Genomic DNA, 19,719 nt, shown 5'->3' on the forward strand with positions numbered 1-19,719 from the left:
AGTCTTCAAAACTTGCATTACTGTTATAACTACGGTACATTACTGACAAGTGTCTCAGTGACATTGGAGTATGCAATTTAGGAATGTACAATCCTAGACATGTATGCAGACTAACAGCGCTTCACCAGAGTAGGCTACCTGCCAGGTTTATCTCAAAACCTTTTTTATTGCTTGATTATGAACCTCATATTTTATTTTTATTTTTTTAAAACAGTACAACCTCATATACAAGCTTTGCTCGAGATAGCCATCTAGTGGCAAAAAAGTTACACTCTTTCTCCAAAACCCACAAATAATCGCCTAACTGTGATGTGTAACCGCAAAGAAAATTATTCATAATTGACTGCGGATTTAGTTTAACCAATTGTCAACAGCGCTGCGCTAAGCTACTCAAGAAGAATTTCCGTTAAGGTCCCTGGCTTGTGGCTTGTAGCCACAAGCCAGGGCTTGTAGCTACAAGGACTTTAAGCCAGGGCATCCTAAATCATTATAATTCAATTAAAATCGCCAATAACAAAAGCGTACAATTGCTCGGTATAATTATGTTCATCAGGTATCCTTGTGGGCATGATTAGAAACAATATGAACTTACAACTAAACAATTAAGGCAGATTCTGACGGCAGTATTACATAGAGCAGTGTGGTAATAACACAATGTTAGAAATACGGTGTCCAACGTGTGTTGCAACAGATGCATATAAAAACAGTAGGCTATAACGCATTAAAGATAATTATCACCCATCATCCAAGTGTTTACGTGTCCCCGAACACAGGGGCATTCTCGTACCAACGTGTAGGCTACGAGAATGCCCCTGTGAAATCAAAATGTCAAATGATCAAAGCCTACCGTTTGAAGTATCCAGGAGGTGTCGCTCCGAAATAAAGTTGTCATAAACATGAAGCCATGACAGAAAGCGATATAGGAAACACAGAAATGTAAACCGTTAGCGCGACTGTTTGGGGAAATAATAAGGGCACTAATTAACGTCTAGAGGGTCCGAGCGAGAGAACCTGAGCGCGAGAGAGCGAGAGAGACTGTCAGCTCTATGGTAGGCTACTTTTAATTTGGTCGTTGGTCAGCTCTTAGCCAACCGTCTCAGTTTTAGTAGTCAACACAGTGTTCTACTTCTTGGTTTTGGAGCTGAGTCAGAAAGGTAAAGGAGGCGAGGGACGGAGTGACAAGACACTCAATCTTAATGTCTCTTTTGATATGCCTTTGAACACACTTGATTACTTAATTACTTAATAATGTTTTGAATGTGAACACAGCACAATAAAAACACAACAGCAAGTCAGAGTATGTCGACACCAATTGCAACACTCAATACAAACTTTTAACACGTGGAATACAGAACGGCTAAGCATTACACCTGTGTTAGTGGCAGAGTGTAATTGCTCTACTATGCCTTCAAGCAGGGGAATGCGGGTGTGTCGGACCAGTGGCCGGCAATGACAGTGACCGGGCGAACTTCTATAATAATAATGTAACTTTATGAATATCGTATAAGCTATAAGAAACAAAGTCCTTAAAATTAACATCACAAGGTAAACAATAACACAACAAATGGGGTTAATGTAATAGAACAAGCACAATCTAACAAATAAAAAGTGAATTGCATAAGCACAAGCAATAAATAAAAAAATAAAAACACTGTCGGAATATCTCAAATTAACAAATATATTAGAAAACAGTGTAGTCTACAGTGTAATGAAAAGGCCATCAGCAGAGCAGAGGGACCAAAGAAACAATCCTTCCCCCTTGACTGGTGTCGGGCTGCCAAGCGCCGATAAAGGAAGCATCTAAATCGTTTACATATGGTGCTTCAGTCTCTTTATACTGGCCTTTGGAAGGTGCTAGGGCTTGCCAGATTATTCAGTAAATAGACAGCATAATTGCAAACTGCTGTCATTTATTGAGGTATTTCTGTATTAAAGAGGACAATACGCTGATAAAGTAATTATCTATTTTATTAGATAGAGTGGCCAGATATCAAAGTTTAAATAAGGCTGAACCCTTCAAAAAAAAGGTTCTCCAAACAATTTTGCAGTCGAGCATAACAAAGGTACTTGAGTCGTGCCATATGATCCACGGTCATTGTGGCATTGCATTTGGCCAATTTAACTGATGGGTAGGCATTTTGAACTGCCTCAATGTATGGATCAGTGGATCAATAAGAAAAGTAAAACAGCAGCCAAACGCAAAAACAACACAAATTGAAAATGTATATTTATAGAAGCCGACTGCACTTATAATATAATTCCCATTCATGCCCCCCCCCCCCCCCCCCCCCCCCCCCCGCCCCCTATTGATGTCTAAATTCCAGGTTTGAGGTAGGTCTAGGTCTACCATTGCTTTCCCTGCGAGCTCAAATGTCCGCTCGATGGGGCTTCTTAGCTGTAAACACATGATAAATAAATTAGGTGCGATTATAATTACACTTTTTTTCCCGCCGATGTTTTACTCCGGTTTGGAAGTTGAAACAGCATAATCACGGCATCAGGAAGGTATTTAGCATACAGGCATATTGAATACATCTATAAATAAAATTTTGAACGAGTAAGAACATTCTTTCTTTCAATAATGTTTTTTTGTTTTGAACTTTATCTATAGTATTGGGAAGCATTAGAACAAGTATTCCATAATAAATATTAATTCAAGTTTTTTATAGAAGCGTTCTAAACACATCTGTAGGAAATACATAGGAAATGACGTCACAGAATCCGCTCAGTTCCCGCTAGCTGCATTACCGCCGCGAATCTTGTTTACTATTACCGCTAACAATTTAAAACACAAAACTGCCTTTACCTGACCCCATGAAAAGATGATTAAAACGGAAAAGATCTTCCATTTAAAAAGCTCCAAGGGACGGAAGGTCCGTGTGGTTCGGGAACATTATCTGAGAGAACATGTACCTTGTCACAGCTCTCTCTGTCAGGCGGGATGTGACAATGGTAAATCCACCCCATATTTTTTCAAACTCCAATAACTGTAGCATTAACGTTAATCTATAATGATGAATGTAATCAGAGTTTATTGAATGGCGGTACTAATCAGGTAACGTACATTTATTTGGAAAGGTTGTTTCGCTTTCCAAGTTTTGCTTTCTAAACCAAACAAACTTTAGACTTAATTGAAGTCTTCAGATTCAGGAGAACTTCACAGTCGTTAAACCACCGAAGCAAATGTGGATTGATGGTTGCCAACCTTCGTTTCAGACGGAAAGTTGCTCTCGGAAGACGTGACCCACTATGTATTCCCTGACGTGGGTGTCGTAGCGGACTACCAGGAGGTTCTGGAGTTTAGAGAGCTCCGGGGGGTTGTCTTCACGCAGACCGCCTGCAACGCTGTGCAGCACAGTAAAGGACGCAGGTATAAGTTCGGCAGACCTTTAAGGAATGTAGATAGACGTGGCAGATAGACAAATGTGACCAAAGCGACCCATTATTTGGTTTATTATGTGCTAATTGTGTTATTTACTTTGAACATTAACAAATATGCTCCATACACAGCCGAGCTGCCCCTGTACCCTGAAGGCAATTGTTTCGATCATCCTAGTTTATGTGTGTGTGTGTGTGTATGTGGCTGCAGCAATTTAAAATAATTCTTGAATTCTTTACCTGTTTTGTGAAGGCAGTACAACCGGCTGCGCAACCTGCTGAAGGACCCGCGTCACGACTGTGTTCTGTTTGCCAATGAGTTTCAGGAGTATGCTTATTGCTCCCGGGCGAAGGGAGAAAGCCAGGACATATGGCATAGCAGGTTGGTAACCAACCCTAGTCCTCACCAGGGCTTCAACCTCCCTATCAGCTGAACTAAATCAGTGCTCCTGTGTCCTTCACATTTACTGAACAGATCAGATCTGCATGTTTAGACAGAGGAATCACGTAATGGTCTGGTCCCCAGAGAAGCATTACACAGGGCAAATCACATTATCTGAGTTTGTCTTGTTATTGTGTTATTATGAGTATTAGCAAGGACATTATAAGATCTTTATTTTAAATTGTGTGCAACACAATATTCAATGACACTCGGAGAGGTGTGTGTGTGTGTGTGTGTGTGTGTGTGTGTGTGTGTGTGTGTGTGTGTGTTTGTGTGTGTGTGTGTGTGCGTGTGAACCAGGTCTGTTTACAGTGCAGCAGTGTGGTACCATGACCACCTGGTTGGTGTCAAGCCTGTAGTGATGATCACTGAGGACGTGGACGCAGTAGCCATGTACAGCAGTCTGCACTCTGGCATTTACATTGTCTCCATGCAGGTAATCATATTATTCATGACATTGTGGTAAGCTACAAGGAAAACTAAACTTCCCTGTTCGAGGTTTACTGTTAAGGCTTTTGCTTCTCGACTCACTACAATCAAAAATAAGGTGTTTTAGGGTTCTCTATAATGCACTGATCAGAAATAATTATGATCATTTAGGTGCAAGTTATGTATTTCCTCACCATGGCTTTGTTAATATATTAGTCCTCTACCTCTTTCTGATGATATAAGTGACTGCCTCAAGTGGTGCTTGATAATCCAATAAAGTATTGACCTGATTGCTTTGCATTGTACTTTCAGGCTCAGGGTCCAAAATTACCTCTTTTTTTTCTTTTGAACCTGCGAAATGGTCAAATGTGTCTTCCATTGGACGGTAGAAGGATTTCTTTTGGACAATGTTCCATGCAGCTTAACAGAGAAATTAGCCATTTGTCTGCCAAGTTCATTGTTGAAAAAATGACGTGCTTAATGCCTTAAAAGGTTAGCTCTTCAAAGCCAAAAGAAAGCTTTCATCATGAATGCATCAGTAAAACATTTACAGTATACATTTTAGTATACAGTGTTCTCTTGCGTCTTGCATTTTCCCAGGAATATTTACTGAACTTCTGGCCAGAGCTGCAGGCAGCCCAGGATCTGTACTGCTCCGTTTCCCAGGCCCTGCAAGAGAAGGAGAGCGAGGGAACAGAGAAGGAGTACCTGGAACACTTGCCCTCGGAAGTCCTGGAGGCCGGGATCAAATCCGGCCGATACATTCAGGTAGGCAAACCTACCAACAAATGTTTTCTAAAGCCCAGTTTAGACTGCTTGCAAGGGTGACTTCTTGCAAAAGAATCTCAAGAACATCGCTGCAAAGAGCAATGAGGCCAAGCTGTTTTAAGCGGTAGCAAAGACAGTACTATATTTCGGCATGAGAGAAACAAATTGATGATAATCCTGCTCAAAACTGATACTTCAACTTGTTTCCTTTTATATAATCCACCTTTTAAAAAAGAACAACAACATTGTTCATTTTGGTAGGTTATGGTTGGTGTGGTGTCATGGTTTTTTGTAGAGTGCGGTAGATGCGTCAAGATGTTCGGAAACCACACTTGATTTGATAAGGAACATCTCTTGAGACCCCATGCAATGGCTTCAAACGCCCTGCAAGTAACCAGTTTAAACCGCTGCAACGTTCTAAAAACATTTTGTCTAATCACAAAACTTCTGAAGTGAGCTTAAGAGGTATAGAAGAGTACAAACACGGATGTTTGTTTTTTGATGCTTGCTTTTTCTTGACGTAGTGATTTGTGATAAGCTTGAATGTTCTTTTAATATAGATGCATTACTTTGCAGGGTACTCTGAATGTCAACAAGCACCGGGCGCAGATCGAGGCTTTTGTTCGACTGGAGGGGTCTTCGAATAAAAACACAGGTGAGCAATGGCTGTGATCACAGTACGTAATATAAACCGGAAAAAACCGCCACTATCAAAAAAGGATGCACACCCTTGGAACATTATTGAGCAATCAGCATCTAACCAAGTTATATCCAAGTATTTAAAGGTCCAATGGCATGCTACTTTGTGGATGCTTTTATATAGACGTTAGTGGCCCTTAATACAGTATTTGAAGACTCATTCCCGAAATTCAGCCGTGGTGCAGAATTACAGCCACTACGAGCCAGCCCCACAATGATCTTTCCAGAAACGTGCCGTTTCTGTGTCTGTAGGATTAATTGCTAATGGATGAGAGAGGCGGGTCCAGGAGGAGGGTGGGGGTGTGGCCCTGAGCAGCCTGCGGCCATGGTACCATGCGCTAGTGTTTACAGTGGATGGATCGCAATGGCTCGGATTCATATCATCCGGGGGCGCACACGGCTTTTGGCCGTGTTCATGTTCTAGAACACTCCGGGTGCTCCGGCGGGAGTCCTGGAGCTCTATATCTAAATAATATCATATTATATGTAGATATAATATATATTATCACGGCCAAAAGCTGTGTGCGCCTCCTGATGATGTTATGAATCTCAAACGACTGCGTCGGGTTCTCTGGCGTCTCTGATACTTCCACAACGAGACTCGTGGTGGGGATAACTCGGCCATGGTTGAGAAGGAATTGGGGGAAAGGAACTTTGGCTTTGACTCCCTGAAGTCCAGATTGAACCGCGACGTGGAGGAGAAGGGGGTAGTTCCTGGGATTGTCTCCCGCCGGAGCTCCGCCGCCGGGGGCACCGCTGGAGGAGCCCCGCGAGCAAAAGTCCCTTTCCCTCAATTCCTTCTCAACCATGGCCAAGATAACCCCCACTCTGGTTCTCGTTGTGGAAGTACCAGAGACGTCAGAGAACCCGACACAGTCTAGTCTTTTCACTAAATGGGAGCTTTATGCAAGCTGTTGCATGTTATGCCCCATAGCGCCAACCGCAGAACGGTTAACAAAATAGCAAAGAAGTGTACAACACTTGCGTTACAGTGTGTGTATTCACACACACATGTGATGCTCGCACGGTCGTAGCTCATTGTCTCATTGGCGGGCAAAATTCTCTGTCTTGGCGGGCAAAGCAGAGAAAGGGGAGGTAACCTTGCCCCCTTATGACGACATGGGCTTTCATTTTTTCCAAGGTGGAGCAGAATGCCTAGTGCTCGTTTTACACCTAACGACATTTCTAGCTACTGGGGGAACATTTGCAGTCTAGGGGAAGACATATCAATGTTAGAAAACCTCATAAAGTGAAATTTTCATGCCATGGGACCTTTTAACCAGGCTGTGGGATAATGAGAAATAATGCACACCCTGCCAAGTTATGGACAAAATTGGACATTTATTTGACAATGCTGTGGTATAATGTTGAACATGTTGAGCAACGCATTGTTTTACTGTTTCATATTTATTTGTTTTCCTATTCCAAAAACCTTGCAATGACTTAAAGGAAGTACTCAGACATGTACAAGAATGCTAATTGTATTGCACTCTAATGATGTCTCTAGTCTTAAAACACTTTGTCACTGCTTTCCTTCTCATCCACTCTTTCCTCGTCTCTGCTCCTCGATGTCCGGACCCGCTGGCAGACCTGAACAGCGATGTGTTGGTGAGTGGCGGGAAGAGCCGGAACAGGGCAGTGCATGGCGACATGGTGGCGGTGGAGCTTTTGCAGAGGAGCGAGTGGAGGGGGCGTGCCACGGCGCTGAGCGAAGGCCAGGGAGAGGACAAGCTACCAGAGAGCACCCAGAGCCAACCCATGCCCACAGGTGAAGGCAAAATCATTCTTGGAAGGTCCACGTCGGAGACCGTGCACACCCTTTTTGCCTGTTGATGACCCACACGTAAGCAAGGATGTGTAGTATTCTTAAAGCTTAGCAACGAGTCGCACTTCCCTGCAGAGGAAAACGTCAAGTAATCACTGATTGGTCAAATCCAGACACAGGTGTAGCACTATATTTTGTGTTTGACAGCCAGATAAGAGAATAAAATGATTGCACCCGATAAAATCAAAATACTATTTGAAGTTGGTTTTGACTCTTCAATATTTTTTTACATGGATATTGCGCATTCCAACATATGTTCAATGGAGTAGACTGAGTCTTGCTTCCAGTTTCCAGATTGAATCGCCTGTCCGCTCATTGGTTCATGTACATTTGAGGTTGGAAACGCTATACTGCCCCCTTGGGCACACGCTGACATGTCGTGGAGGTATATTGCAGGCTATTTGTGTCGGGAATTTTAGGCTATAGTACATGGCCAAATCTCATTACTATTCAGTCAATAATGCCTTTTTAATAAAAAAAAGGTTAAATAAGACCTTGCAACATAACATTGAGATAAACTTGTCACTGAGATCCTAATTTCACAAATTAGAAGGCAGACAAGCTTCATTATGGGTGAACAGGCGTTTCATCATTTTTCGCCTTAACAGTATGGGTCTTTACTACAGTGGTCCATTTCTCTAGAAGAGGACTGATTATTAAAACTATATCATCGTCTTCCCATTGTCGGTATCCCTCCTTGGCCAACAGCGAACGCAAACTTGGCCAGCACTGGTTATTAAACTTTTTCAGTCGCCGATGGAGGGACAAGCTTAAACATCCTGTCTGGAAAACCAAATCCTTACACAAAGGGTTTTACTTTTATTTTTTTGCAAACAATGAATACAGAGAGTGAGAGAAACAGAAAGACTTCAGAGAATGCACCATAGCTGTTTAAATGTCAGCAGGTCTCTTTGTGTCTGGTCTTATGTTTGTTGTTGTTGTTTTTTCAGCAGTGTTAGCCCTTGCTCTGTGTGTATACCAAAGGATAATTGGCTACATTTACACACAGAATTACAAGTTGTTAAAATGCAGTTTTGGCAATTGAAAAATACGTCAAATTTGTAGCAGAGAAATGCTGCTAGGGTTCTTAAAGTTGTCTCAGGACCAAGTAATCCAGTCGTGCAGACGTCCATTATGTTTTATTGCCCAAGTTGTTTTTCTCCATCAATGATTAGGCAGACGGATGGAGTTTTTTTTTTTTTTTATAATTCTCTGCTCTTCCGGAAAATAGCTGCTTTGTGACAGCTAGTCTTACAAAAGCTCTTTCTTTAAAGATGGAACATTTTTTTTTCCATTCAAATAGCAAAATTGTCGTCATTAAATGTCAAATTGAATTGTGTTCATTTACATACCTCTGTGCCGTTGGTCTGAGGGCAGCAGTGTTTTTCCACATATTTGATCCCAAACTACCCCTCTTCCCGTAAGGTCGTGTGGTGGGGATCCTGCAAAGGAACTGGAGAGACTACGTGGTAACCTTTCCCCCCAAGGAGGAGACCCAGAGCAGGGGCTCCAGGCGCATCCTGGCCACGCCCTGGGACCAGCGAATCCCCAAGATCCGGATCAGCACTCAGCAGGCGGACGCCCTCCAGGTCAGAAGACTCCCCCGTCCCTCTGTCTGCTGATGGGCTGGAGTAGGATCACAGATTATCAGATTTAAGATTAATAATCTGAAGTCAGATATCAGACTAGGTCAAATCTTTGTGAACGGGGCGTTTGACTTTCTTTTGTGTCATATTTGTTTCGACCAGCCATCTTGCGAGGGGCGTGTAATTGACTAACAGCAAACTTAAACTCAGCCAGCAACACTGGTCAAATAATCTGTTCCTGGTGGGAAAACAAGCTAAAACATCCTGTCCAGACACCAATATTCTAAATACCCTCAGGCTATTCAAATCCACACTGTATAATTGCCTTTGTAGAAATACACAATTATTAAAATAATTGTCTTTACCTGCAAATAACTCTTCGGTAGAATATCTCAGAATAAAAGTTGAAACTTCGCATTTCAGTTCTGCTAGAGCATAGCTGCACAATATTTCATATGATTAAGTGATTTGGGACCAACGCTGGATATATTTATATTAATAGGATTTAATATAAGTTACAATTTAACAGGATTCATTTGACTTTATTTAAATAATTCTAGGGGATAATGCATTTGCAGTTCATCTTGTTTAAAAATGTAAATGTCTAAAGTACATGTAACTGTCTGCAATTACAAAAAAAGCATGATATCATGCTTTTTCAACCTTTCCCCATGGTTGAAACTGTTATATGACGTATGTTTACATGTTTTACATCTGCTAAACTAGAATAATCGAAGTCCTAGCCAGGGGGAGTATTCGCGTGCAGTGGGCAGAAGTCGGGCCTCCCGGTTACCCTCAATGTTTACAACTTCACGGTGGCGTAAATTTGCAGACGCAAGCGCAAAGCGTTAGACCGATCACAACAGAGTGGGCGTGTTGACCAATCACAGCAGACTGGGCTACTCGGGAGGGGGGCCTTAAAGCGACATGATACAAAACAGTGTGAGAATAATAAGGGCTCTTTTTTAACATACAGGCATGTCACCCTATTCTAGTAGTACCCCTAAATGCAATTATTAACCCTAAAAAAGCATGATATGGGATCTTATTTTATTTTGCAACCATTTCATTTTATGTCACTTTTTTGTCTTTGGTTCAACCTTTTGTCGCTTTGTTGTAGCTGCTTAGCAGCAGCCTATGTTATTGTCCATGGGACTCCACCCTGGTCCCTTACCTGTGTGCATGCGTCTCACAGGACCACAGGGTGGTGGTGCGCATCGACTCATGGGAAAGCACGTCTCTCTACCCCAATGGGCACAGCGTCCGCGTGCTGGGCAAAGCCGGCGAGCTGGAGACGGAGGTCCAGACAATCCTGATAGAAAACGGTATCACCGTGCTGCCCTTCTCGGAGGCCCAGGTGAGTGGCTGTGGACGGTAAACATTCGATTCCACTGCAGGGTTTGAGTGGCTGTAGTGGGCGCGCACCTGCCAACGTAAGGACAACAGAACATCATGATTAGATCTATGAGGAGTGTAGAGATTTGGAAAGTGGGAGCGGAGCTTTTGATTGAAAATGACACATGTAACATGAACAAAAGTTATCCCCTCACTCTCTGCTCCCTCCCTACCCTATTGAGAAGTACCTCTGATTGACAGGCAAGATGGATTCCCTGACCCTATCAGGGCAGAGATGCCTCATGTGAAATGTAAAGTGGCTTATACATGGGGGATAAAAAAAAAAAATCAGGGGGCAGGGGAGACACGGATACCCCGTCAACCCCCGAGACTCATCCTGTCACTGTGCAGTTGCGGGAGATGCCGGCCAACACTCCGGAGAAACCGTGGCGGGCGGACGAAGCTGCAAGGCGGGACCTCCGGGAGAGCCACCTGGTGTTCAGTATCGACCCACGAGGGTGCGAGGACGTGGATGACACGCTGTCGGTACGCAGCCTGCCCGGTGGGGAACGCCTGGAGCTGGGCGTCCACATTGCAGACGTCACCCACTTTGTCCGCGAGGGCTCGCTCACAGACCTGGAGGCACGCTCCAGGTAGGCTGACCATCGGTGTACAAGAGGGTTCTCAAGTTGTAGGAGTAGCAGAGATCCCGTTTCATTTGGTGTGTTCCAGAAATAACTTTTGAACATTAAAGGCCAAAGTGCTGTGTTTGCACATACGCAAAGGAATGTTTTATCCAAAATTGACTCGAGTCCTACACGAATCAAGCAGAAACATTAATGCTCCGTTAAAAACAAGATGATTCAATTTCTTTTTTGGGTTAAACTATAAATTTGACGCAAAATTTGTGCTTTGGGCACTAAATTACTCAGCCATTTTACATTATTATGTATTTTCACGAGCAGCTTCTCCACTTAATATACACAGGTTGTTTTCAAAGTGAACCGTACTGACTTGTTAACCTGCTTACTGTATGAGTCGCATGTCCTCCGTGGTGTTTTGAATGCTCTTCTTCTCTCCACTGTGTTTGTGCACCAGGGCTACAACCTACTACCTGGCAGACCGTAGGTACGACATGTTGCCAGCGGTGCTCAGTGCAGACCTCTGCTCTCTGCTGGGAGGCGTGGACAGGTCAGCATTGTCATACTTGTGTTACTGTGAGTGCGTTATTGTTAGGTGAGTGCTGCAGCAGCGCTCAACTATTGTTATTCTTAGGCTTTATTCTCTCTTTCTTTCTTTCTTATTCTCTACAAATGTAGGCACCTAACTAGTACTTATTAGGTTCCGGGTTGGACAATGTAGCTAGCAGACGCGCAAGGAGGGGCTCCCGACTGATTTGCATTATTTACCTTCAATACGGCCCATTTTTTGTCCCACAACAAGCTGCTGAATATGCATTAGAAATTTAATAAGTAAGAAATGCCATCAAAACGTTTGAAACAACAAGGAATTCAGTCTTGCATAGCTCATGCTAATTCGCAACCTGCAAAGCAAGCCAACATGGCGACTAGCGCAGGCTCCGCTCCAGACAACACTCAACCTGCTTCTGAAGTTAACGAGCCCACTATAGTTCAGCCATGCTTAAAAACCAACAAGCAAGTATGAAGGATGATATGGCGAAGCTGATACAAACCACATCTCAGTCATTGAAAGCCTCCGTTGATGCGCTGCGAGGGGACATGAACTTTAATAAACGCCTCACCGAAACAGAAAAAAGAGTGGGAGAAAACTTTGAAAGGATCACTTTGGCTGCAGCAACGGTAAAATCCCTGGAGTCCCAAAATAAACACTGCCTAGACCGATTAGAGGACCTGGAAAACAGACCGCGCCGATCTAATCTCCGCATTGTGAATATACCGGAGGGCAGCGAGACTGGTAAGGAGCCGAAGCAGTTCATAGCCGACTTTATTAAAGGACGATTCCGGTATTTTGAACATTGAGCCCGCGTTCTGGTTTGTCTAGGATGAAATAGAGTGGTTAACACCGAAATTTGGAATATTGGTCCTGTCTCCAGTATTTGGCTAATTTTGAATCGCCCCTGCCTGCTTCACAATGGCTGGCTATGGGTATTCACAAATAATATTCACTATATATATAATATATCACTTAATATTCTAAACAGGTCTACTCTCTTTGCGTAGCCCTCCAATGAACCTCTGACTAAAATGGCCACAGTTTATAGACAGAATGTTTGATTTGAGCGTCTGTTTTGATTGTTTGCGGTCCAAATTAAATTTTTCGCCAAAAGGCGGGACTCATTTAACCCAATCATCATCCAACTTGGTGTAGTCAAACGCACATGGGTCAAGATTAATCTCCCCAAATTGCATCCAGATCGGACGATATGGGGTGCTTAAACAACTAGCTGAAAATGCAAACTCTGGACGGCCATATTTCCTGACCCCTTTCACCTTCAGTCTTGAAATCCTGTAATGTGTCTTTTTCACGTCATGCTATCTACACAATCGAAATGTCACATTAAAGATGAGACTCCAACGGTATAATCCATTTTGTAAGCTTATCGCGATTAACTAGATGTGAAAGAATAACGTCTAACACTTTTCCTGGTTCCCACACACACACACACACACACACACACACACACACACACACACACACACACACACACACACACACACACACACACACACACACACACACAGTATTTTCTGCAGGAAATTTTCTTGTTCTGTTCTTCCATTTCCAAAACACATTTGTTCAGTTTCAATTCAAAGTTAACCTTTCTATTTCTGGTCTGTGTATTTATTTTTTGGACATTCGTTCATAAAACATCAAGTCAGGCGGAACCAGAGACATTTCTTCCATTTAATTGTGGATGGATACGCGACAATAGCAAAAGATGAGCAGAGCCAGCCTTGCTCAGGCACTCTGGTTAGGTTTTGACCGCCAGTGTAATGGATCATGCCCTCTAGGTACGCCATGAGCGTGCTGTGGGAGCTGGACGCGCGCACCCTGGTCGTCCACAAGGTGTGGTACGGCCGCACCCTGATCCGCTCCTCCTACCAGCTGTATTACGAGCAGGCGCAGGCCCTCCTCAACGGGGAGCCGGCCCAGGTCCCAGAGCTGATGCAGCTGGAGCCGGGTCAGCGGGACGCCAAGCTGGCCCAGCTGACCGGGGCCCTGGAGATGCTGACCCACGTTGCCAGGCACCTGCGGGCCCAGCGAGACCTGGGCGGGGCCCTGGAGCTGGAGGGAGTGGAGGTCAGGGTTTATTATTACTTCTTTTTTCTGTACGTCTTCTACAGGTGAGCATACTGGCACATATCAAGTTACATAGATATATAACATAACATTATGTTTATTTAGGGGCCGACTATTGTCCATGTAAACTTTCAATAAGTGCATTCAATCATGAAGCTTTAAATCAAATGCAGGAATCATGCAAGTACAGTAAATACAATTATTCATACAAGCAAACCGCTTTAAGTGCTACATTACGGAAACAAGAGATCCCTATGATGTTCAACAGGTTATCTCAGCAATAGTCTTCTAATGGAGCTGGCCCTGATGATCTGGATATTAAGTTTATCAAACTCTCTTCTCAGGTACTAATTTATCACTTTCTACCTCTACTCCATTAATGTGGAAATTTGCAAAAGTAATTCCATTACACAAAGATGGTGACTCGCCCAATTTCCATTATCAGTAATGTAGCAAATATATTTGAGGAGATTATTTTTAAGCAACTGTCTAAATATATTAATAATCTCTCCCTCTTGACTCCAAATCAATCTGGATTTCGACCTAATCACTCTACAACAACATACCTTACAACATTTACCAATGATATATTTTCTGCACAAGATAAGGTCTACTGGTGCGATTTTTATTGATCTCACTAAGACATGGTCAGCCATTATATTCTTCTCAACAAACTTTATGCTATTGGGCTTTCCAAATCAGCTGTTCTTTGGTTTAACTCATATCTTCATTACAGACGTCAAAGTGTGTCTGTCAATGCTGCTCTCTCCCAGCCTTGAATAATTGATCTCCCACAAATATGCTGAAACTATCAGATTCATCTACATGCAGATGATAGTTATTTATCTAAAAACGACATACCTGAAATTCCTTCCTCACTTCAGTCTGATTTCAATCTTATTCAAACATGGTTCTCTTCTAATCTATTTATTTATTTTATTTAGTGTTTATTTGATATGGACATAGCAATTACATTGGACGGACCAGATGCATTGTTTAAGTGTTTTAACACAAGTGCTAATTCGCAACACTTGTCCATAGGCAGCTTTTGAAAAGATAGGGCAATTAAAATATAGGGCAATTAAAATAACAAAGAAATACAAATATAAAGAATTCAAAGAAATACAAGCAATTTTCAATAAGGAACATAAAAAGGCAGCAGAGCAATCTGCTTCTATTGAACAAAAATAAGTCTTATAGCATGCTTTTTGCAACCAAATCTTCACTTCAATGTTCACGTAAGCAAAATAATTCTCTTAAGGTTACATTCCTGGATGGTATACCTCTAGCGAATGTTGAGGAGTTTAAATATCTTGGCCTTTGGCTCGACTCCCAACTCACTTTCAGACCTCATATTGATTCCATAATTAAAAAAATAAACTGCAGCTTAAGAATGTTATATTGCTCAATTAATTGTTTTACAAAACAGATTAGATTATAAATTATTACTCAACTTCTATTGCCTATAATTGATTATACAGATGTTGTTTATCAGAACACAGCCGAATCCAATCTCAAACCTGAGTGTGATTTATAATAGTCTCTGCAGATTTGTTTTGAAGGTCATTCAGAACTCCTCACTGTCAATCTGTATCAGTCTGAATCTTCTTTCACTAAATGCTAGACTCCAGTTTCACTGATTACAGTTTGTTCACAAATGCATTTTTTCAAACTACCCATCATATCTGAAACAACATTTGACTACATATCGCTCATCCTATAGCTTAAGAGATACTGACCATCTTTTATTTTTTGTTCCAAGAATATCCAAAGAAATTGGGAGGAGAGCCTTTAAATGTATGCCCCTTTTACTTGGAATGGCCTACCTAGGTCTCTTAGAGCCATTTCCTCTTTTCACCAGTTGAACAGGTCTCGTTAGTCATTTGCATACAAGCTGCAACTTTTTTCCTCATGCTTGATTATTATTATTTTATTTATGGTGTGAGGGAGAGATTTTGTCTTTGTATGTCTGTAGTGTTTGTTTTTTTTCGAGATGTTTTTTTTTCCGAACCATCTTGAAAACAAGATGTTTCATCTCAAGGGGTTTCCTCTGAATAAAATGTGTCTGTGTGTGTGTGTGTGTATGTATATATATATATATATATATATATATATATATATATATATATATATATATACACACATACAGTGGGGCAAAAAAGTATTTAGTCAGCCACCAATTGTGCAAGTTCTCCCACTTAAAAAGACGAGAGAGGCCTGTAATTTTCATCATAGGTAAACCTCAGCTATAAGGTTTACCTAAAAATCAGACAATGTGATTTTCTAGATTTTTTTTTTCATTTTGTCTCTCATAGCTGAGGTATACCTATGATGAAAATTACAAGCCTCTCTCATCTTTTTAAGTGGGAGAACTTGCACAATTGGTGGCTGACTAAATACTTTTTTGCCCCACTGTATATATATCTATGTATGTGTATATATATATATATATATAGTGAGATTGGTGGAAGCACATGGCGTCCATAGATCTAATCATGATGTTCTGTTGTCGTTACGTTGGCAGGTGCGCGCCCAACTGGACGAGGACAAGAACATCACAGCCCTGGTGCCCCGGCAGCCTCTGGAGGTCCACGAGACGGTGGCAGAGTGCATGATCCATGCCAACCACTGGGTGGCGCGCAAGATCCAGGAGAGCTTCCCCCAGCAGTCCCTGCTACGCCACCATCCGCCCCCACGACAGGAGTATTTCTGCCAGCTGGTGGACTGCGCCAAGGCCAAGGGCTTCACCATCAACACCAGGTGGGTTTTAAATCCCGTAGGCCGTCGCCTACTTCATCTACCCAATCAAACACTGTTTAACGATTTTTTAGGGGCATCAGTGGCACAGGGGTGGAGCGGGTTGTTGATAGTTGGATCCCCGGTTCCTCCCAGGCTAAGTGTCCCTAAGCATGCACCTAACCCTCACGGCTCCTGAAATGCTTGCTATTGCCTTGCTTTGTTAACAGCACTGTAGGTGTATGAATGGGTGAATGTGAGGCAATCATTGTAAAGTGCTTTGAGTGGCCACAGGTCAGAAAAGAGCTATACTACTATACTTTTTTGTGAACTGGTAATCCCTGCTTCATTATTTACTTTACATTGATTTGTTTGTTTCCAAAAATCTCCCTACTGTTGAGTGTTCTTGGTTGACGTGTAATTCGTTTCTTTCTTGGGCCACTAGGTCTAACAAGGATTTAGCAGACTCTCTGGACCAGGCGGTGGACCCCAAGGACCCGTTGGTCAACAGGCTGCTCAGAGTGATGGCCACTCAGGCCATGTCCAACGCCCTCTACGTCTCCACCGGGTCTATCTCCAAAGACCAGTGTTACCACTACGGTACGCCGCCGCCGTTATTCTGTTTCAGTGGTCCAGTTTCGAACTGGATTTATAAATATCTGGCTGAAGCAAGAGATCATTATTGGGTTCCCCTGTGCTAGGTCTGGCCCTGGACAGATACACACACTTCACCTCACCGATCCGTCGCTATGCCGACATGGTGGTCCACCGCCTCCTCACAGCAGCCATCAGCCTGGACCACGGCTCGGACCCGGGTCAAACCCTGGCCAGTAACAAAGACCTGGGGGCCACTGCCGAGCACATCAACAGAAAGAACCAGGTCTGGCTCAGCGGTTGCGCTCTCTTTACCATAATTCCTTGCCTCAATACTTTGGATGTGATGAAGAATCTAAAACATTAAATATTCACGGCGGATATTTGATTATTTTTAATTATAATTAAGGTGGAGAGTTGATGAATCAATATATTTTTTTTGCTCAGCTAGAGCAGAAGAAGTAAAAAAAATATATCCCAGATAAAATGGCGGACTTTACTTTATTTTCAACATGGTTTTACAGTATTATCATTGACTTCAGCAGCAAACATTGACGCCTCACCTCTTCACCGTGTGCTCTCAGGCAGCGCAGCGGACCCAGAAGCTATCCACAGAGCTGTTCCAGTGTCTCTACTTCAAGGACAAAGACCCCCTGACAGACCCCTGCTGTGTGGCCGATGCCGTTGTTTACTCCATCCGCACCAACGGCTTCTTGGTCTTCATCCCACAGTATGGAAATCTTTGCACTTTAAAGCTTTGAAGGGGAGAGCAGACGTGAGCAAGATTGATTTGCTAAACCACCAAAAACCAAACATCTGTTTCCTCCCAAAGTTTCTCCACCATTGAAAAGTGTTGCATTTCACGCAGCTTCGATTGACAGGTCAGATGGATTCCCACAAACAATGGCCTCGATTGGTCAGAAATTAGCCGGGAGCGCAAAACAAATTTGGCTCAAACAGAGGGCATCTCAGTCCACTCGAAATAAATATTCTCACAGCACATTTCACTTACGGTACTACTCGCTTAAAGGTGCTTGCACACCGCCGCGCGGCAACCGCCTCGCCGCCGAAAGTTTCAACACGGGGAAAGCTGAGCGGTAGGGCAAAATCTGTGCTTGTTCACGTGGGCGGCGACCGCTTCCTGGTCAACAGCCGCTTCTGTAACCGCCTCCCCTCTGCCGCCCTTCCCTCATTGAAATGAATGGAGGCGGCGAGTTGCAGCGCGGCAGTGCTTCAGGATGGCTGCTATTTCTAACAAATGAAACACAATAACTCATATTTTGATACATAATAGCTCTGAAATTGTACCTACAGCACCTTAATACTTTTAACAGGTCAGCAAAGTGTGACCTAAGACCACACAATGACATAATGGAGCCATCACGGTGCACTACAGTACAGCACATGAAACGTAATAAATGTACTGGAGGAACTGACCCTAAGGCTTTCTATGTGTCGTGTTTGGCAGGTATGGCCTGAAGGGAGCGGTGTACGTGAAGAACCGGGAGGGCCAGGTTGTGAGTGCGGGGCCGGACCGCACCTGTGAGTGGCAGAGTGGTTCAGTCCACAGATACCCCGACCACATCAGCACCGTCTGCAGCACTGGCACCATAACCTTCAACTTGTTCCAACATATCACTGTAAGTCGGTTTACATGAACATGCAAATACATGCCGTATATATAGCTGTATGCTGAATATATTCCATCTAGATTCCACTTGGGTTTTGGAGCGTTGGTGCCGTTAAAGCAGTAAACGATTATAAATGCTACTTTAATGACACCGACAATCCAAAACCACTTGTTCTTCAGAGGTCTATTCTCAAACGTTTTCTCGTTAGTGAGGAAATTGATTTTGTACTGAATTCACTCCAGGCAAAAGATTTTTGGCCGTCATCATTGTAGTGCTGTTACCTGGATGCAACTAGGATGCGTTTCATTCCCTTGCCTCCTGTGTAGGTACGTATCTCCGTCGCGCCATCGCGCTGCCATTCAGACAGCCTCCACCTGGAGGTGCTGAGCTGCCAGCCGCACCAGAGGCCGGTTCCCGTGGACCTGCCAGGCCCACAGCCCCAGGGGCGGACCCATCTGGTGCAGGAGGTGGTGCGGCTGGCGGAGGAGGCCTCCAAGCAGGCCCAGGAGAAGGCAGCACAGGGCAGCAGACTCTCCAGGGAGGAGAGCGCCTTCTACCAGACCAAATGGCCCAACCTCTACTCCCTCCTGGAGGAGGTGAGGGAGCTGGCTCTGATGGACCCGCAGGCCTGTGGGGGTGGGCTTAGGCCCAGTGGGGGAGCCGGGTGCACTTCAACAGCATAGAAGACAGTCACCCAGGTCATATTTACTTGGTTGTACAGATGAAAAACTCTGCCTTTTATATCAGAGTATATTAATTGGTATGAAAGTGATCGCTTATCAGCACTGTAAATTTATTTGCTATTGAACTACAGCTTTTACTACAGTATTATCCTAAATTAAAAAAGAATCAGTTACCAAGTTTCTGGCTATTTAAATTGTGTTTGAGATTAGTATCGGGGAAAATTTTGACTGGAGGGATTGATATTGGGCCTTAATAGTGAGAATAGTCTTTCTATGGAGTGCTTGCATGAAATACTTTTACTAGTTTTTCAGTTCATAAAAGCAGTTCTAG

General features: G+C 43.3%; 1 protein-coding gene across 1 annotated transcript; it reads left to right on the forward strand.

Annotated features, from left to right (window-relative positions):
- The first annotated feature begins 2,752 nt into the window (after positions 1-2,752).
- Positions 2,753-19,689, forward strand: dis3l (DIS3 like exosome 3'-5' exoribonuclease). Its single transcript, XM_079736148.1, has 18 exons — positions 2,753-2,952; positions 3,217-3,370; positions 3,632-3,760; positions 4,121-4,256; positions 4,850-5,017; positions 5,594-5,672; positions 7,305-7,484; positions 8,967-9,130; positions 10,323-10,484; positions 10,874-11,115; positions 11,561-11,653; positions 13,456-13,744; positions 16,269-16,504; positions 16,926-17,080; positions 17,182-17,360; positions 17,659-17,804; positions 18,543-18,714; positions 19,032-19,689. Exons 1-18 carry the CDS (start codon positions 2,823-2,825, stop codon positions 19,386-19,388), a joined length of 3,171 nt encoding a protein of 1,056 aa, XP_079592274.1. The 5' UTR covers positions 2,753-2,822; the 3' UTR covers positions 19,389-19,689.
- Positions 19,690-19,719: the final 30 nt, after the last annotated feature.

This window comes from Pollachius pollachius (genome assembly GCF_949987615.1).
Source record: "Pollachius pollachius genome assembly, chromosome: 5".
In the NCBI taxonomy this organism is placed as follows: Eukaryota; Metazoa; Chordata; class Actinopteri; order Gadiformes; family Gadidae; genus Pollachius; species Pollachius pollachius.

Bases quoted from the DNA above. Each gene is read 5' to 3' on its own strand.
- dis3l (XM_079736148.1), top strand. From the start codon at position 2,823: ATGATTAAAACGGAAAAGATCTTCCATTTAAAAAGCTCCAAGGGACGG. The intron at 5,018-5,593 runs GTAGGCAAACCT...ATTACTTTGCAG, and splicing joins AATCCGGCCGATACATTCAG to GGTACTCTGAATGTCAACAA. The intron at 13,745-16,268 runs GTCAGGGTTTAT...TTACGTTGGCAG, and splicing joins TGGAGCTGGAGGGAGTGGAG to GTGCGCGCCCAACTGGACGA.